General features: G+C 33.7%; 2 protein-coding genes across 2 annotated transcripts; both read right to left on the reverse strand.

The window, feature by feature from the left end:
* Positions 1 to 793: 793 nt before the first annotated feature.
* On the reverse strand, positions 794 to 7171 carry LOC124976473 (olfactory receptor 4K3-like). The gene is made up of 2 exons (XM_047539339.1): positions 6955 to 7171; positions 794 to 1764 (listed from the first exon to the last, which is right to left on the reverse strand). The coding sequence occupies exons 1-2, from the start codon at positions 7169 to 7171 to the stop codon at positions 794 to 796; spliced, it is 1188 nt and encodes a 395-aa protein (XP_047395295.1).
* Positions 7172 to 13193: 6022 nt separating this feature from the next.
* Positions 13194 to 14129, reverse strand: LOC124977425 (olfactory receptor 4K1). Its single transcript, XM_047540967.1, has one exon. The coding sequence runs from the start codon at positions 14127 to 14129 to the stop codon at positions 13194 to 13196; it is 936 nt and encodes a 311-aa protein (XP_047396923.1).
* Between the last annotated feature and the right edge of the window lie 1219 nt (positions 14130 to 15348).

Raw genomic sequence — 15348 nt, forward strand, 5'->3', positions numbered from 1 at the left:
AGTCACATGTGTTAGTTAGTCCTGTTTACTATGAAGCTGATATTAACATACTACAAAGAATATCTTAATGTCTATAGAAAGTAAAATTATTTAGGAATTTTGATATATGTAGTTGCAGCATATGTAATTATTTAATATGTGTAGTTGTTATAATATATTTAGTTATTTTAGGAAAGATGATGTTATATACAGAACTTTGAGTCAACTTTTTCATCACTGTAATAAGAAGACAAGAAGAACATAAAGGAGGAAAAGTTTATTTGGAGCTCAGTTTCAGAGGTCTCAGGCCACAGATGACTGATTCTATTTTCTCTGGGCCAGAGGTGAAGCAGAACATCACACAAGAAGGTGCAGAGGAGGAAAACAGCTCAGAACATGGCACACGGCAAGCAGAGAGAGTGAGCTTCCCTCACCTCAGAGAAAATATGAACCCTAAAGGCATGCACCTGTGACCTTTGTCTTCCAACAACACCTTATCTGTCTACAGTTACATTATCACTGAGTTGATCCATATCAGTGCATTAATGCACTAATTAGGTTAAGGCTCTCATTACCCAACCATTTCACCTCTAAACTTCCTTGTGTTGTTTCACACCTGGCTTCTGGGGGACACCTTATAGGTAACCCATAACATAAAATATAGGAATTAATATCATAATGTGAGATTCTGCACTACCTTTACCAACATGTAGGAAACTTGATTCAGGCCTATAACAATTAAATTCAACTTGTTATAGGAACGGTAGTAATAATCATACATATTGAGTATAAATCCAAGAAGTAGGGATTTGAGCTACTTTCTAGAAAACCTACTCAGAACCAACATTCGGCTCTTTAACTTCTTCATGGCTTCCTTTACATCTTTATTCCTCAGAGTGTAAATCATGGGATTAAGGAAAGGAGTGAAGACAGTAAAAAAAACAGAGATGAATTTATCAATTGGAAAGCTTTCAAAGGGCCAAATATAGATAAAGATTAAAGGGCCAAAGAACAGAACCACAACAGTAATGTGGGCTGACAGGGTGGAAAGTGCCTTGGACATCCCACCAGAGGCTTGGTGATGAACAGTAGCAAGAATGACAGTGTAAGAAACAAGTAAAAGGAGGAAACAGATAAGTGAGAGCAGGCCACTGTTGGTGAGCACGAGGATCTCCAAAACATAGGTGTCTAAGCAGGCAAGCTTAATCACTAGGGGGAGGTCGCAGAAAAAATTGTCTACTTTATTGGGTCCGCAGAAGGGGAGATCAACTGTGAAAGCCAGGTGGCTGGCTGAGTGCAGGATGCCAATGGCCCAAGAGACCCCCACCAGAGCAGCACAGACCCTTCGACTCATGATGGCCAGGTAGTGCAGAGGTCTGCATATAGCAATGTACCTATCGTAAGCCATGGCAACAAGAAGAACCATTTCGCTACCCCCAAAAACGTGCAGGAAAAAGATTTGTGACATGCATCCCTGGAAAGTGATGGTCTTATGTTCATTGAGGAAGTCTGCAATCATCTTAGGAGTAGCGAATGTAGCCTGACACACATCAATGAAGGAGAGATTGCTGAGAAGAAAGTACATTGGAGAATGTAAGCGAGAGTCTGTAATTACTGTGAGGATGATGAGGATGTTTCCCAACACTGCAGCCCCATAAAACACAGAGAAGACTAAAAAGAGGACAAGCTGGAGTTCCTGAGAGCTGGACAGGCCCAACAAAATGAATTCAGTAACCACTGACTTATTGCTCCATCCATTAACTGAGTTTGGGCTGTTGGAGTTATCTAGAGGGGAAAAAAAAAAAAACAATAATCAATAAGGATAAGCCTTTCATCATTTTTCAAATGACATAGAAGATTTGATTCTAATAAATATAAAAAATAGTGTTGTGAGGTTAAAAGACACTGTATTCACATTATTGTTAGGAATTGATATTTTCTATGAATTTTTCTTTACTTTTGCAATTATGGATTGGAATGATGGTCATATTTATCTAACAAATAAGTGTATATGGAAGTAGGGAAAAAGTTGAGATATACCAGCACTTGCCAATGTATTCTAATCATGATTTTTAAAAATGTACAAGATCCTCAATATTACTTTGAAAGAAACATATACTTTACTTACACATTCAGGTTGTGAATAGTTGAAAATAAGTCTGGCGCCTTCTACAGAATCTTGGAGAAAGAGAAAATTTAGGCTAAGTACAAGGAGATGGAAATCATTCCAGTTACTTCAGTAAATGTTATCAAGAAAAGAATTGAATGTAGCCATGTATTTGAGTATCTGTGGTAACAAGATCAGGGAGAAATTAATTTGTAACAAGTTAAACTGTTGTGAGTGAGAGACGGCATTCACCTTTCTGTATGAAATTATTTTGAAGTTTACAGCAGTGAGTTAGACAATTTAGTATACATTCTTTTTAATCAAAAATGGTTATTTTAGTATCACAGTTGTATCTTTATGCTTCTCATAATGAGTTGCTTGTTACTTCAACTTAATACTCCTTAATTGATCAGATACCTGCTCTTCAAAGATAGGACTAAATGCAATTTTAGTGAGCATGATATATTTGCTATTTAAATTTATATTTAAACTTCTTTTCAATGATTTTATGAAATCTTCTATCTGTAATGAAATTAATATTGCAATAACAAAATTGCTTTCCTAAACTTATTGAATAGTATCACTGATATAATTAATTCATTCAACAAATATAGATTCTCTCCTCTGAACCATGCACTCTTATAAACTCTGAGATAAAGCAAAGACCAAAAAGAAGAGGAAAATATCACATCCATATATAGCTCACATTTTAATGGTAACACTGGCAGAGAATATCAAAAATAAGTAAAATAATATTATATCAATTAATGGTAAGTACTATAGAAACAATGAAGGAGAACAAAGGAATATAGACTATACCCAGGTGGTCAGAAAACACCTCATTAGTATATTATACTTCAGACCAAGGACAATGAGGAATGAGCCTTGAAGAAATCCACTGCAGACCAAGGGAGTAGAAAGCATGTTCAATAATTCACCTATGTGAAATTAGCATTATTTTGGCAGGCAATTATAAATGAATTGAATGGAGATTTTACTTTTAACCTTATTATAAACTGAATGTGAAAAATTGGGTTTTTTGAAAAATATTCTTCTTCATGGGCTCAAATATGTTTATAATTTTAAGAAGCTATAAATTCAGTTTTAAAATGAAAACACCCAAAAATCTAGACTTCCATTTTTTTAGAATGAAATGTAGATATAAATTTGCTTTCCAAATTTTGTATTCCCGGCATCCGCCACACACAAACACATAGATATGTATGTACGTATGTATATATCCATATATACAATTTGAAAACAATTTTATATTTTTCATATGATTGTATGGTGTTATTCTTATCATTCAAAATAAAACTGAAACAATCTTCTATCCAGGAAATGTCCTTTGAAATGAAATTTTATGACTAGGTGTCAGAAGTGGGAAAGAGTTAATTATCAAAATTTAGAGTCATATTTGACAGTAAATTGATGTAGATTATTCATTCATTCAAATATTGAGATGATTAAAATATAAAAATCAATAATTAAGGTTTGGTATTATAGAATCAATTGTATCCTCTAAAATATCTTCCTATGCTAAAGTTATGTGTATGTAAGACCTAACAATAATTTGCAAAATAATATGTATTAAACCAAAGTTTTTTCATCTAAAACCATTCTACTTTGTCTACAATTATTATAATTTAATTGAATTACATTAGTTCTACAAGTATAGACAGAATTTCTCTAAAACCACTCCACATATATTTTTTCCATAGTAAGGAATATTTGTATTTGTTAATCACAGTTGCATGACCATCCAACATGAAAAGACAAACAATGAAAACTTCCACCAGATTCCATTATATAAGTACACGATTTGAGATAAGAAGATCTGAGTTTGCCAAGCATGATTCACACACCTGTAATCCCAGTCACTAGGAAAGTCAAGTCAGGAGGATCTCAATTGCAAAGGAGAGCCTCAGTAACTTAGTGAGACCCTGTCTCAAAATAAAAGTAAATAGGTAAAGGACAAAGGTTGTAGCTCAGTGGTGAAGCTCCCCTGGGTTCAATCCACACTACCCCACTATCCCCTAAAAGATCTGATTTGAATACTGACTTCACTTACTCTTTGTGATAATATTTGGTCATTCATTCCAGTTTATTGATATCTACATGCTTATGTGCCAGGCATTCAGTAGGAGATACACTGATGATCAGAACAGATAGGATTCATATCCTCATGAAATTCATCACAATTCTCTGCAATTTTAATTCCTTGTTTGTGATAGCATGCATTTGAAAGAGCTGTGTAAACTGTAAGATGATAAATACTATTTATGTTCACATAGTACTCTAGTTGAAAATTACATAAAAAAGCATTATTTCCATACATGCAAAGCTAATCTGAGTGGGAAATCATCCTATTCTGAGAATATTAATGATCTATGAGATCATTAAAAGACCAAAAAATAAGATTAAAAGACAATATTAGGGTGAAATCATTTTCTATAATAAACCTATAATTCATTGAAACAATAGAAAGCATATCTGACAAAACAAAAGTAGATGCTGAAGAGAGGCCTTGTGGGGCTCTTCACAGTTTTCCCTGTGTTCACCTTGGTTACTTCCTGTCTTTAGAATTCTTTAACCTTCGGGGAAAACAGAAAGAAAGTACAGTAAATTGAAGCCAGAATTGTATTTCAAATGGCTATCTCCATGAAAGAGAGGAGGACCTCCTTTGATGCTTCATTATCAAATGTACCTCAGCTTGCAAATACAGAGTTAAACAGTGCCCTGTTGTAGACATCAGGGTAACCTAGGATAATCTACCCTTGGTTACCAACTTCAGAAAGTAATCTCAGGTCTCTACACAAGCTAGAGACAAACTGTGAAACCAGCCTTCCATTTAAAGAAGAATTGTGCAATTCATATGCAGTACTTTCTGGACTCAGAAATTAGTTTGGCTAAACAGAAGTTTCAATGAAAAGCATTCAAGTCAAGCAGAAAGAAAGCAGTCAAACTGTGTATGCTTCTCCATTGGGTCAAATTCTAGGTTGCTCAGCTCAGACTGACAAATGCAAGGATTTAAAGGTCTTGGTGATAGTGATGGAGGTGTCAGATATGAAAAGAGTCAATATAAGACATGGAAGAAAGGAAAGAGATTTTGGTCATGAATATAACCATGTTTACAGAAGGAAATTGGTTTCTTATTGTTAGATAATTAATCAAAGTAGATAGAAGCTTTTCAGTATACATTGATTGTCTTTCAGTTATATGGGGTTAACAATTAGATAAATTATGTGTATTTTTGATGCAAGATAGTACAAAGTAATAGAAGCTAGAAAAGATCCTCAATGAGAAAAAAATCAGATTAAAGCATTCTATATTTGTTAAATGTTGGAAGAAAGAGCCTCTGCTAATTGGAATTATAACTTTCAGTATTTTCTTTGTCAACTACATGCAAAGCACTGTGCTAAACACTTCATACATGATCGTATTTATCTTACAGTACTACACAGGAGGTACTATTATCACCTTAACTTTTCAGTAGAAGAAACCAAGTCTTAGCCACAAAGTTAGTGTCAAAGGGCACACTGCTAGTCAAAGGGAGTTTGCATACTCATCTAATCACATATTTAACCACTATGTATTGCTAACTAAAGACATCTTGACTGAGAACCTGTATCTGAAGAAGTCTACCTGGTCCTGATTTTTTATCCCATTCTATTCTCTACCTTCATCTTTATTTTTTCTGAACCACATATCAACACTCTCACTTTAAGCTAACTCAATGGATCATTTTGATTAGCATAAACAATAATTAAACATAGCTTTATATTGTGTTTCAAATTTCAAATCTCATATACAAACTCCAAGTTCACATGCTAAGAACCCAGGTTATATTGACTCTAGTAATAACTTCAGCCCAGAATCCCTTTAACAGAATGGTAACAGCTATGTTTTCTCTTTAGTTCAATGTGATTAAATGCCACATACCAGTTTTTAGAGATGCCCCAGGGTAATAATAGACAGGGAAAGTTTCCAGAAACCCATTTTTCTTACATGAGTCACAAATATGAACACTCATAAACAAATATTTAAATACCATGCCACACCCCCCAAAATCTCAGATAATCAGTCCCATGGATTGCAACATACAATTAAAGAACTTTCTTTGTGAAGTGAAGTCATCTTGCTATGGGAGTTATTAGCACAATTTGTGTTGTTTTTTCCAAAAACAAGATGGTGAGAATTTTGAAACTGTTCACCTATAATTACAAGTGAAGACTTATATCACAAGGGAGAAATGTAGTGGCCCAAAAGTATACAACAGCTATGTTTACTCATTTAACAATCTGCCTTCCTCCTTCCCCTTCCCTTATCCAAAGTGGCCATGCCTATGAGCATTATCAACCCACATGTACAGAGACTAAAGGACTCTGATCAGAAGTATAAATCTGGCAGTAGGCTTTTAAAAACAGAATTTTATTTTCTCTAATTCTTTGCTTAACTTCTTTCTTTTCATGGAAACATTTATGATCATAGTTTTCAAACCCCATACAGTATAGTATTCTACCTCTAAAACTCTAGTATTTTAATTGTCACTACTCAGTATACAACAGAATCAGAAAGAAAGCTTAGTTGTCCTAAGGAAGTAGACAGCTCAGATGTAGGCATAGCTTACCTCTGGATATTGTGGAAAGATACATTATCAGAGCTATAGGAGGACTTGGGAGCTCTTCAGAGAAGAGCAGGTGACATGGAAAATACCAACTTGAGACATAGAGGGAGAAAGTGCTCAGGAAATTGGGTCAACCTCATAGAGGAGCCAGGCCTCTCCAGGCTCCTGTCTGATACACCAACATCCTTTTTGAATTTTCTCTTTAATGTTTCCAGACATCTTAATTCTTGTGTTTCCAAACCTAGTCCTCCCTTAGTCTGCCCTTTTCCAGACAATGGTGTTTCTGTTGACCTAGAGGTTTCAGCCAGGAACTTCAATTCTTCCGCCCAAACCTGCTGTGCCTCCCTCCAAAACATTTCCGATTTATCAAACCGTTTCGTTGTGTTGATCGTGTTGCCTAAAACTTCAGTATCTTTCTCCTTAAATGTTTCAAAGACCTTCTGATCCTCTCTAACCATCTCTAATCTTCTGCCACTGACTTTGTTCAATTGATGCCTCTAGTAATCTTCAAAATAAAATAAATCAGAATAAATCCAACAGCTCAACTGTGATGAACACAGACCCACACTCCAGTCTTCTCCTGGACCTTGCTGTTTCCGTTGCATTCATTTGCTCTGCTCTCACTCACTAAACTCCAGCTTTTCTTTCCTGGAAACCACCCCTGTGCAATTCAGGGAATTTAACTTACTCTTTTTTCTACCTGAATACTTTTTCTTCTGGCTCTTCACATGCTCCCTTTCTGAATTTTCAAGAATGTGATGAGATGTTCATTACACACAGAGGTTTTTTTTTCTTTATTTTTAAAGGTTTCCATTATGACTTTTGCATGTATGCATATAAAGTACTTTGATCATATGCACTCTTCCTATTATCCTCTCTTACCTTCCCTCTCCCAGACTCCTGATCCCCTTACTCTTTCTTAATAGCCCCCCTTCTTTTTTACAGTATTTTTCACCCTAGATTTCACATGCTAGAGAAAACATGATATTGCCTTTTTCGCTTTACATGATGTTCTCCAGTTCCATCCATTTTCCTGCAGAAAACATGATTTCTTTCTTCTTTGTGGGTGAATAATACTCAATTGTAGATTTATACCACAGTTTCTTCATTCATTCAACTATTGATGGGTACCTGCCTGATTTCATATGTTACTTACTGTGAGTGGTGCCTCAATAAGCATGAATGTGCAGGTATCTCTTTGGTATGCTGATCTCATTTCCTTTGGATAGATGCCAGGAGGGGAATAACTGGATCTTATGGCATCTCTATTTTAGTTTTTGGAAGAGCCTTCATATTTGTCTCTATAGAGTACTAATTTGCATTCCCACAAACAGTGAATAAGAATTCTTTTTTCTCCACATCATCACCAACATTTATTATTTTTATTTCTATAATAACCATTCTAACTGGAATGAGATGTCCTCTCTTTGTGGTTTTGATTTGCATTTCCCTGATGGCACATGAGATTTAATGAACTTAGTTTCTCATATTTTCTTTTAAGTTTAAAGTAATTGGTGTCATATTTAAGAAACTCTGGCTGATACAAAGTCCATGAAAACATTCCCTAGCATCTTCCAAGAGCCTTATTTTTCCAATTTACATAAAAAATATTATTTTAAATTAATTTAATAAATTGTGCAATTAGAACCAAATTCTGTTTGTTAATTTAGTATATAAATGCAGTTGATCATACACCATAATTCTATCCTTCTTTGCAAAAATTGGATGATCCACCTATGTGTGCTTTTTGTTGCCAGAATCCCTAGTAAATTCCATTAACAATTTCTATGTCCTTAACCAATACCACAAAATCTTAATATTTATTCTTAATACAGACTTAACATTAGAAATCTTGATATATCATACTGTATGTTTTCCTTCAAATTTTCCTTGGATATTCTTGTCCTTTTGTGTTTTCATGTAAGTTTTAAAAACATCATGACAATTGGCTCATGGTAGTATGAGAATTTTGATTGAGATTGCATTGTCTATGGATCAATTTAGGAAAAATTAGTCATTATTAAGCAATGTTGATAAATGCAGTAATTTCAATGGATTACAATATTTTCTCTATATACACATTGTGTTTCCTAATATTATCTAGACTTATATATTTTATTTCTATTTTTACCTCATGAAATCCCCTAGAATCTTCAGCACATTGAATAGGAATGGAGGTAACATATGTTCTCAACATGGAACATATTTTAATTGTGGTATTAATGAATGCTCTTTGTAGATATTTAATATCAGCCTTCAAATAATGCTGGTCTTTATCTGAAAGGATTCTCCTTTTCCTGTGCTAACAGGTAGAGCAGCTGAAAGCTACAATCCAACTAGACTTGCTATATAGAAGATAAGTTGCATTTTGGCCAGAGTACATGTTCCCTGGTTTTCTCCCCACACTTAAGATACAGCCTTCCATATCTTTTCAATGAAAGCTTATATATTCACATGGCCTCTCACATGGGCAATTTCCAAAAACAAATTCTGTCCCTGAAGTCTCATGAGTTCTCAATGTTAACTCTGCAGGTCCAAGAAATCATCAAATCTCATTGGCTTGGTGCCTGAGAAAATTTGCCATGCAGAGCCCAGATCTGCCATGTAAACAATCAACAAATGCCCCCAAGAGAAAAAGCACAGGCTGTCAGCTCACCATGCCAAGGTCCTCACCTGTGGGGAAAGAAGGCCTGTGCTGTCCCTGACGCTTCCATAATAATCCCATGCCTTTCAATAGGTGCTTATGATGTCTTGTTTTTCTTTTTTCTATTTGATTTTAGGACCATAGGCCTATCATAAGCCTTATTATCCTAAGTGGAAAAATAAGTGGCATTTGGATACTCTAAACCTGTATCTTCTTGAATCTATAATTAATTTTAAAGTCAATAAAGTATCTTTGCTTACAATTTTCTCATTAAAACTTATTCATTTTGTCATATTATCCATAGTGTGTAACTTCTAATCAGGAATAAAGAATTTGTGATAAATTGATTTGGATCAAGTTTTTTTTTTTTTAACTTGAGATATTACAAGATTAATGCATGGAATTTATTTTTACATCCTTTTTATTGATAAGCTATCAAGATCTTTGTATTTAAAGTGGATTACTAGTTGACAATATATACTTGAGTGTTGCTCTTTTAGTGAGTCTATTAATCTGTTTTTTACTGGTGTATTTACCATTACTATTTAATGGGATATTTAATCTATTTGGGTTTAAAACTACCTTATTGATCTTCATGTTTTATTTATCTCATCTGTTTGTAGTTTCTCCCATTGTGTGGATTGAGTCTTTCTATAACTATTTGAATTCTAGTCTCAGGTTCTTAGTTATTTGGTTTTTATTTGCTTGTATGTTTGTGGTTTGCAAAGTACAACTTTAACTTCTAGTACTCTACGTCTAATAGTATTAATAATGTTGTTTATATGCATATTATGTAATAATATGCCATAGGTTATAATCATTATATAATTCTAAAATACAAAGTGGTGTATTCTATAATATATGAAATAATCTATAATACAATAATCTGTATTGTCATTATTATGATATATTAATTATATTATATGATACGTTATACCTTGATTAGTAGTAGATTACATAATATCATTATATAATATAATTACTATATAATCATGTTATTAAAACATTACATTAATAATATACAAATAGTAGATATTAGTACAATGGTAATATATATTGTGGTATATAAATCCATATTATGTAATGGTATGTTATATTTTAAAACCATCATAATACATAATATATAATAATTATCATATTATTACATATTCCATAATGAAATTATATTACTTAACATACAATATTATTTTATATAATATTTTATATTTTGTCATATAATATGGTAAGGTTCTTACAGCAATATATTTTATTTTCTCCTCCCATTTTTCTGTATTTTAAATATCTTTTATATCTAAATACATATGAACTTCATACTATGAATCATGCAAGGAATAAATATTTTATTGAAAAATGAAGAGTGAGAAAGTAGCAGGTGATCAATGTATGTGTCCTCAGAACCAGAAGGTACAAGAATCAAGAGCACTGATGTCAAGGACAGGAGAAGAGAGAGGTCTCCACTCAAGAAGAGAGAATTTGCCCTTCATTAGTCTTTTTACTCTATCTGGATGTCTTCCCACTCTATCTACAGATTCACAGCTAATCTCTTCTGGAGACACCCTCACAGTCACAAATGTAATGTTTAGCCATCGCTCTGGGCATCTTTCAACCCAGTCAAAGTGACACATAAAATCATAAAACCATCACAGGACTATGTTTGACCTCAGAAGATCCAGAAAAAACAACCTTACCAACACCATGGTTTTAGACTTCCAGAATCCAGAATTACAGGATAGTAAGTTTCTGTTGTTTTAAGCCACACGTTTTGTGGAAATTTGTTATGGAAGTCCTAGAAAAAATTAATGTACTGCACAAATATCAAAATCCAAGTTGGCACTAATAAATGAACACTGCAAAATTCTAAATTTAAAGCTGTCCATTTCAATACAATGGAAAGATAAAATAGTCAGAGGGAGTGTGCACATGCATCATGAGTGTAGTTCAGTTGATTGCAAAAGTGGCAAAAGCCAATCTGCACAGAATTTGTTACCTATTTAGATGCCTGCAGAATTTCCTGTTCAAAAGTAAGAGCACTACAACTATTCATGTAGTGCTTTCTACTCTGTTAATGTTATTTCAGTTATATCCTCTTGCCTCTTATAGTTCCTGTGAAATAGTTATTAGTTACTTCATCTTTTATATGAGAATGCTCTGACAGTGAAATGATTTTTCTAGTGCATAGTCAAGGCCTCTATTAGCAGGACAGAGGAAAAAAAAATATTACCAAAAATTTTATGACTGCTTTCATGTTTATTGCATATGCAAGAATGTTTCGGCACTGTACAAAAACATGTATAACAGAGAGTCAAGTTTAAAAGATCATTACCATATTTGGCATTGTACAAATGAAGTTGTCCAAAATTTCAAAATTACAAAACAAAAACAAAAAATAAGAAAAAAATTGCAACAAATAGTTCAATGGTTTAACAATCCTGTGTCTCTATACTAAAATCCTGCTTGCAATGACATTTAGCATACAGAGTTAATATCTATGCACATAATCACTATCTTGCATCTTAGAATATAAATAAAATACTGAGTGTGGAGTGATCACAATTACAGGTTTTCTGTATTCTGCTGAACGTTTCCGTGTTTCATTGTTAGAATGCAATCTAATCCAAATCCTTTTTTATAATGAAAATCTCATTGTGAGAGTAAATAGGAAAGTAGTTATCTAGGAAATCAAATAATACTATTTAGATAGATGGTTTTCATCTTTATTATAGATGCAGACGAATTTTATTTTCCTTCTATTTTCAAAGAAATATGTAAGAATAGATTTAGTTCTTCGTCGCAAATAATTAGTAGTATTACTTTGTGTATTTGGATGTTTTAGATGAAGATGGAATTCACTTTTTATTTGAATTTATGTATTTAACATTTGCCGTATTTGTAAACAACCTCAAATGTCTGCAACATTCTGTGAATAAGACGGAATTCCTTATAAACAACTTATCCTATTATAAAAACAAGTTGACTTGGAACAGAGATGCACAGGTTGGTCATGGCAACAAGTACCTAGAAAACGGTTTATGATAAGTAATATATATGTAATAATGTAAAAGAAAACAAAAGTTTTATGGGAATAAAGTTGTGGTAAAGATATAATAAATAACAAAATGTGTGATAACTATATTACAAATAACCAAAATATTTAATGTATAAGGAAAATGTATGTTAATGAATGCATATCCATGAGGTGAGCCCCATATTGTAAAATAGGGCTTTTTTCTTACCATATCAATATATGTGATAATGTTATAAATACACTGAAAGATGTCAGAAATTCAATTGATTTTGATTTTAAGATATAAAAATATTTGTTTAACTAAAAAAACAAGTTTAGTAACTTGACTGCTAAATTCGTATTAGAATATCAAAATTCTTTACAAAATATTTTCAAGACAATTTATACTTAAGAGTTATAACAGCCAAGCGCAGTGGCATATGCCTGTAATCCCAGCAGCTCGGGAGGCTGAAGTGGGAGGATCGCGAGTTCAAAGCCAGCCTCAGCAAAAGTGAGGTGCTAAACAAGTTAGTGAGACCCTGTCTCTAAATAAAATACAAAATAGGGCTGGGGATGTGGCTCAGTGGCCGAGCGCCCCTGAGTTCAATACCCTGTACCACCCCCCCCCAAATAAAGAGTTATAAACAATGAAAAATCTGTTAAAACCATGTTTAAATAGAATCAGAAACTGGTTTTAAGTAGTTTCCTTGCACTTAAAACAAATATTTCTATAATTCAACAACTCATAAGGCTAGCAAAGACAGATGGTATGATGCTGGGATCACAGGAAGCTCATCATTCTAATTCAGGATTAGGTTCCCTCTTGGTAATCTTAGTTTTTCCAGGCGTTTACATGACGGTTTCTCAACTTCCACATGGCTGATTTAACATCTTCATTCCTCAGCGAGTAGATGATAGGATTCAACAAGGGTGTACAAACAGTGTAGAAGACAGAGAGGAACTTATCCACAGAAAGTCTGCTGAAAGGCCATATGTAGAAATAAATACAAGGTCCAAAGAAAAGAATTACCACTGTGATGTGGGCAGATAGGGTAGAAAAGGCCTTAGATGACCCACTGGAGGACTGATGCCGGACTGTGATCAAAATGACAGCGTAGGAGATAATTAAAGCCAGAAAACAACTCAATGATATCAGGCCGCTGTTAGTCAGGGTCATAACTTCCATTCCATATGTGTCCATGCAAGCCAGCTTGATCACTAGGGGAAGGTCACAGAAGAAGCTGTCCACCTCATTGGGACCACAGAATGGCAGGCCCACGGTAAAGGCCAAGTGACTCACAGAATGAAGAACACCCACTGCCCAGGAAACAGACACAAAAATTATACACAGCTTCTGATTCATGATTGTACTATAATGCAGGGGCTTACAAATGGCTACAAACCTGTCATATGCCATAGCTACAAGCAATATCATCTCACTCCCAACAAAACTATGGAGAAGGAATATCTGGGCCATGCACCCCTCAAAGGAGATAGTCTTGTGCTCAACAAAAAAGTCCACAAGCATCTTGGGAGTGGCAAAGTTAGATTGGCAAATATCGATGAAAGAAATGTTACTGAGCAGAAAGTACATAGGAGAGTTCAAGTTGGAGTCAGAGAAAATGACAATAATAATCAAGACATTGCCTAGCACAGATGTCACATAGACTGTAGAGAAGATGGCAAAAAAGAAAAGTTGAAGTTCCCAAGAATTAGAGAGTCCCAGAAGCACAAACTCAGACACTATTGATTCATTAGTGTGAGCCATGTATCCAGTCTATAATTACCTAAGGAAAAGAAAATTAGGAAGATATCACCATGATTGATGTAATATACCTAGTCCATATATAAAATAAATATGATAAACTTTCAAGTCAATTTAATTTAATGAAATGCATACAAAAATGTCAATGTAGTAATATTTAATACTCATGATTGATATGGAAAGCTGAAGAAATGTGAAAAAGAGAATTAGGAGAAGTTATACATTTTACAAAATAAAATATCAAATCAGGAACTAAGTATGAGTAATACGGTAATACCATAGATATTAGTAAGATGAATGATACCTAAATAACAAAGTTTTAGCTCAAATAAAAATATTTAGAAATTTTGGTAGTGTGAACGTTTGAAATTTGCTAGCCAAAAATCAAGGGAAAGCTATTTCAGACAGGAGAATAACAAAAATAAAGATAACAAGTGTGAAATACTTATATAAACGACAACCCATCAGTAGAATGATCTGGCCATAGGTGAGGACATGCCACGAAGCAAAACAACCACAAAAAATTAAACTGTGTCTCCATTTAACCTTCAATGTGAGGCCAAATGGACTAGATTAAGGTTCTTGAAACTGAGAAACATACAGTGCTTGACATTATTTAAAGAAATTTAATAGAGAAAATTGTCATATTATGGTGGGGAAGAGTTAGTCGTGACATTCAGGAAGTTTTTCTGAAGGTCCTTTTTTAAAATAGTTAATCAAAATTCACCTTCTGTCACATAATGACTAATAAATTACAAAAGAAACAATGACCACCAGAAGGTTTTCAGTCTCTTTAGTCTGATTCTTTCTTTTCTACATACATGCCTAAATAATTGAATTTTTCAAAACCTACAAGGCCTTTCAGAAATAGTCCTTTTGAAAATGTCTCATGTACCTTTACATAGTACATTTTGAACACATAATAAATTCTGAAAAAAGAAAAGCTAAGTAATGTGTAAATTGCTTTTTATTTATTTATTTTTTAACGTTTAGCTTAACACATGTGATCACTCAATCCCAGAAGGAAGCCCTACAGTCTTCCTACAGTGGTTCAGGAAACATTTTGACTTCAGCTCCAACAGTATCCAACAGTAAAGAGTAGATACTTAGCTGTCCATGTACTGAGCAAAGCTCTGCACTTCATATTCTTCAGTTTTTTCTGGGAACAAGTTTCTTAGCTATAACTAAAATAATAAATATTTAATTTTTTAAAGCAAAAATT

This window comes from Sciurus carolinensis, chromosome 2 (genome assembly GCF_902686445.1).
Source record: "Sciurus carolinensis chromosome 2, mSciCar1.2, whole genome shotgun sequence".
NCBI classification, from domain to species: domain Eukaryota; kingdom Metazoa; phylum Chordata; class Mammalia; order Rodentia; family Sciuridae; genus Sciurus; species Sciurus carolinensis.

What these genes read in the sequence shown, in the direction of transcription:
- LOC124977425 (XM_047540967.1), bottom strand. Translation starts at nt 14,129, where the DNA reads ATGGCTCACACTAATGAATCAATAGTGTCTGAGTTTGTGCTTCTGGGA.
- LOC124976473 (XM_047539339.1), bottom strand. Translation starts at nt 7,171, where the DNA reads ATGGTTAGAGAGGATCAGAAGGTCTTTGAAACATTTAAGGAGAAAGAT. An exon ending in GCAGACTAAGGGAGGACTAG is followed by an intron (nt 1,765 to 6,954) that starts GTTTGGAAACAC and finishes TTTCCCCTCTAG; the next exon opens with ATAACTCCAACAGCCCAAAC.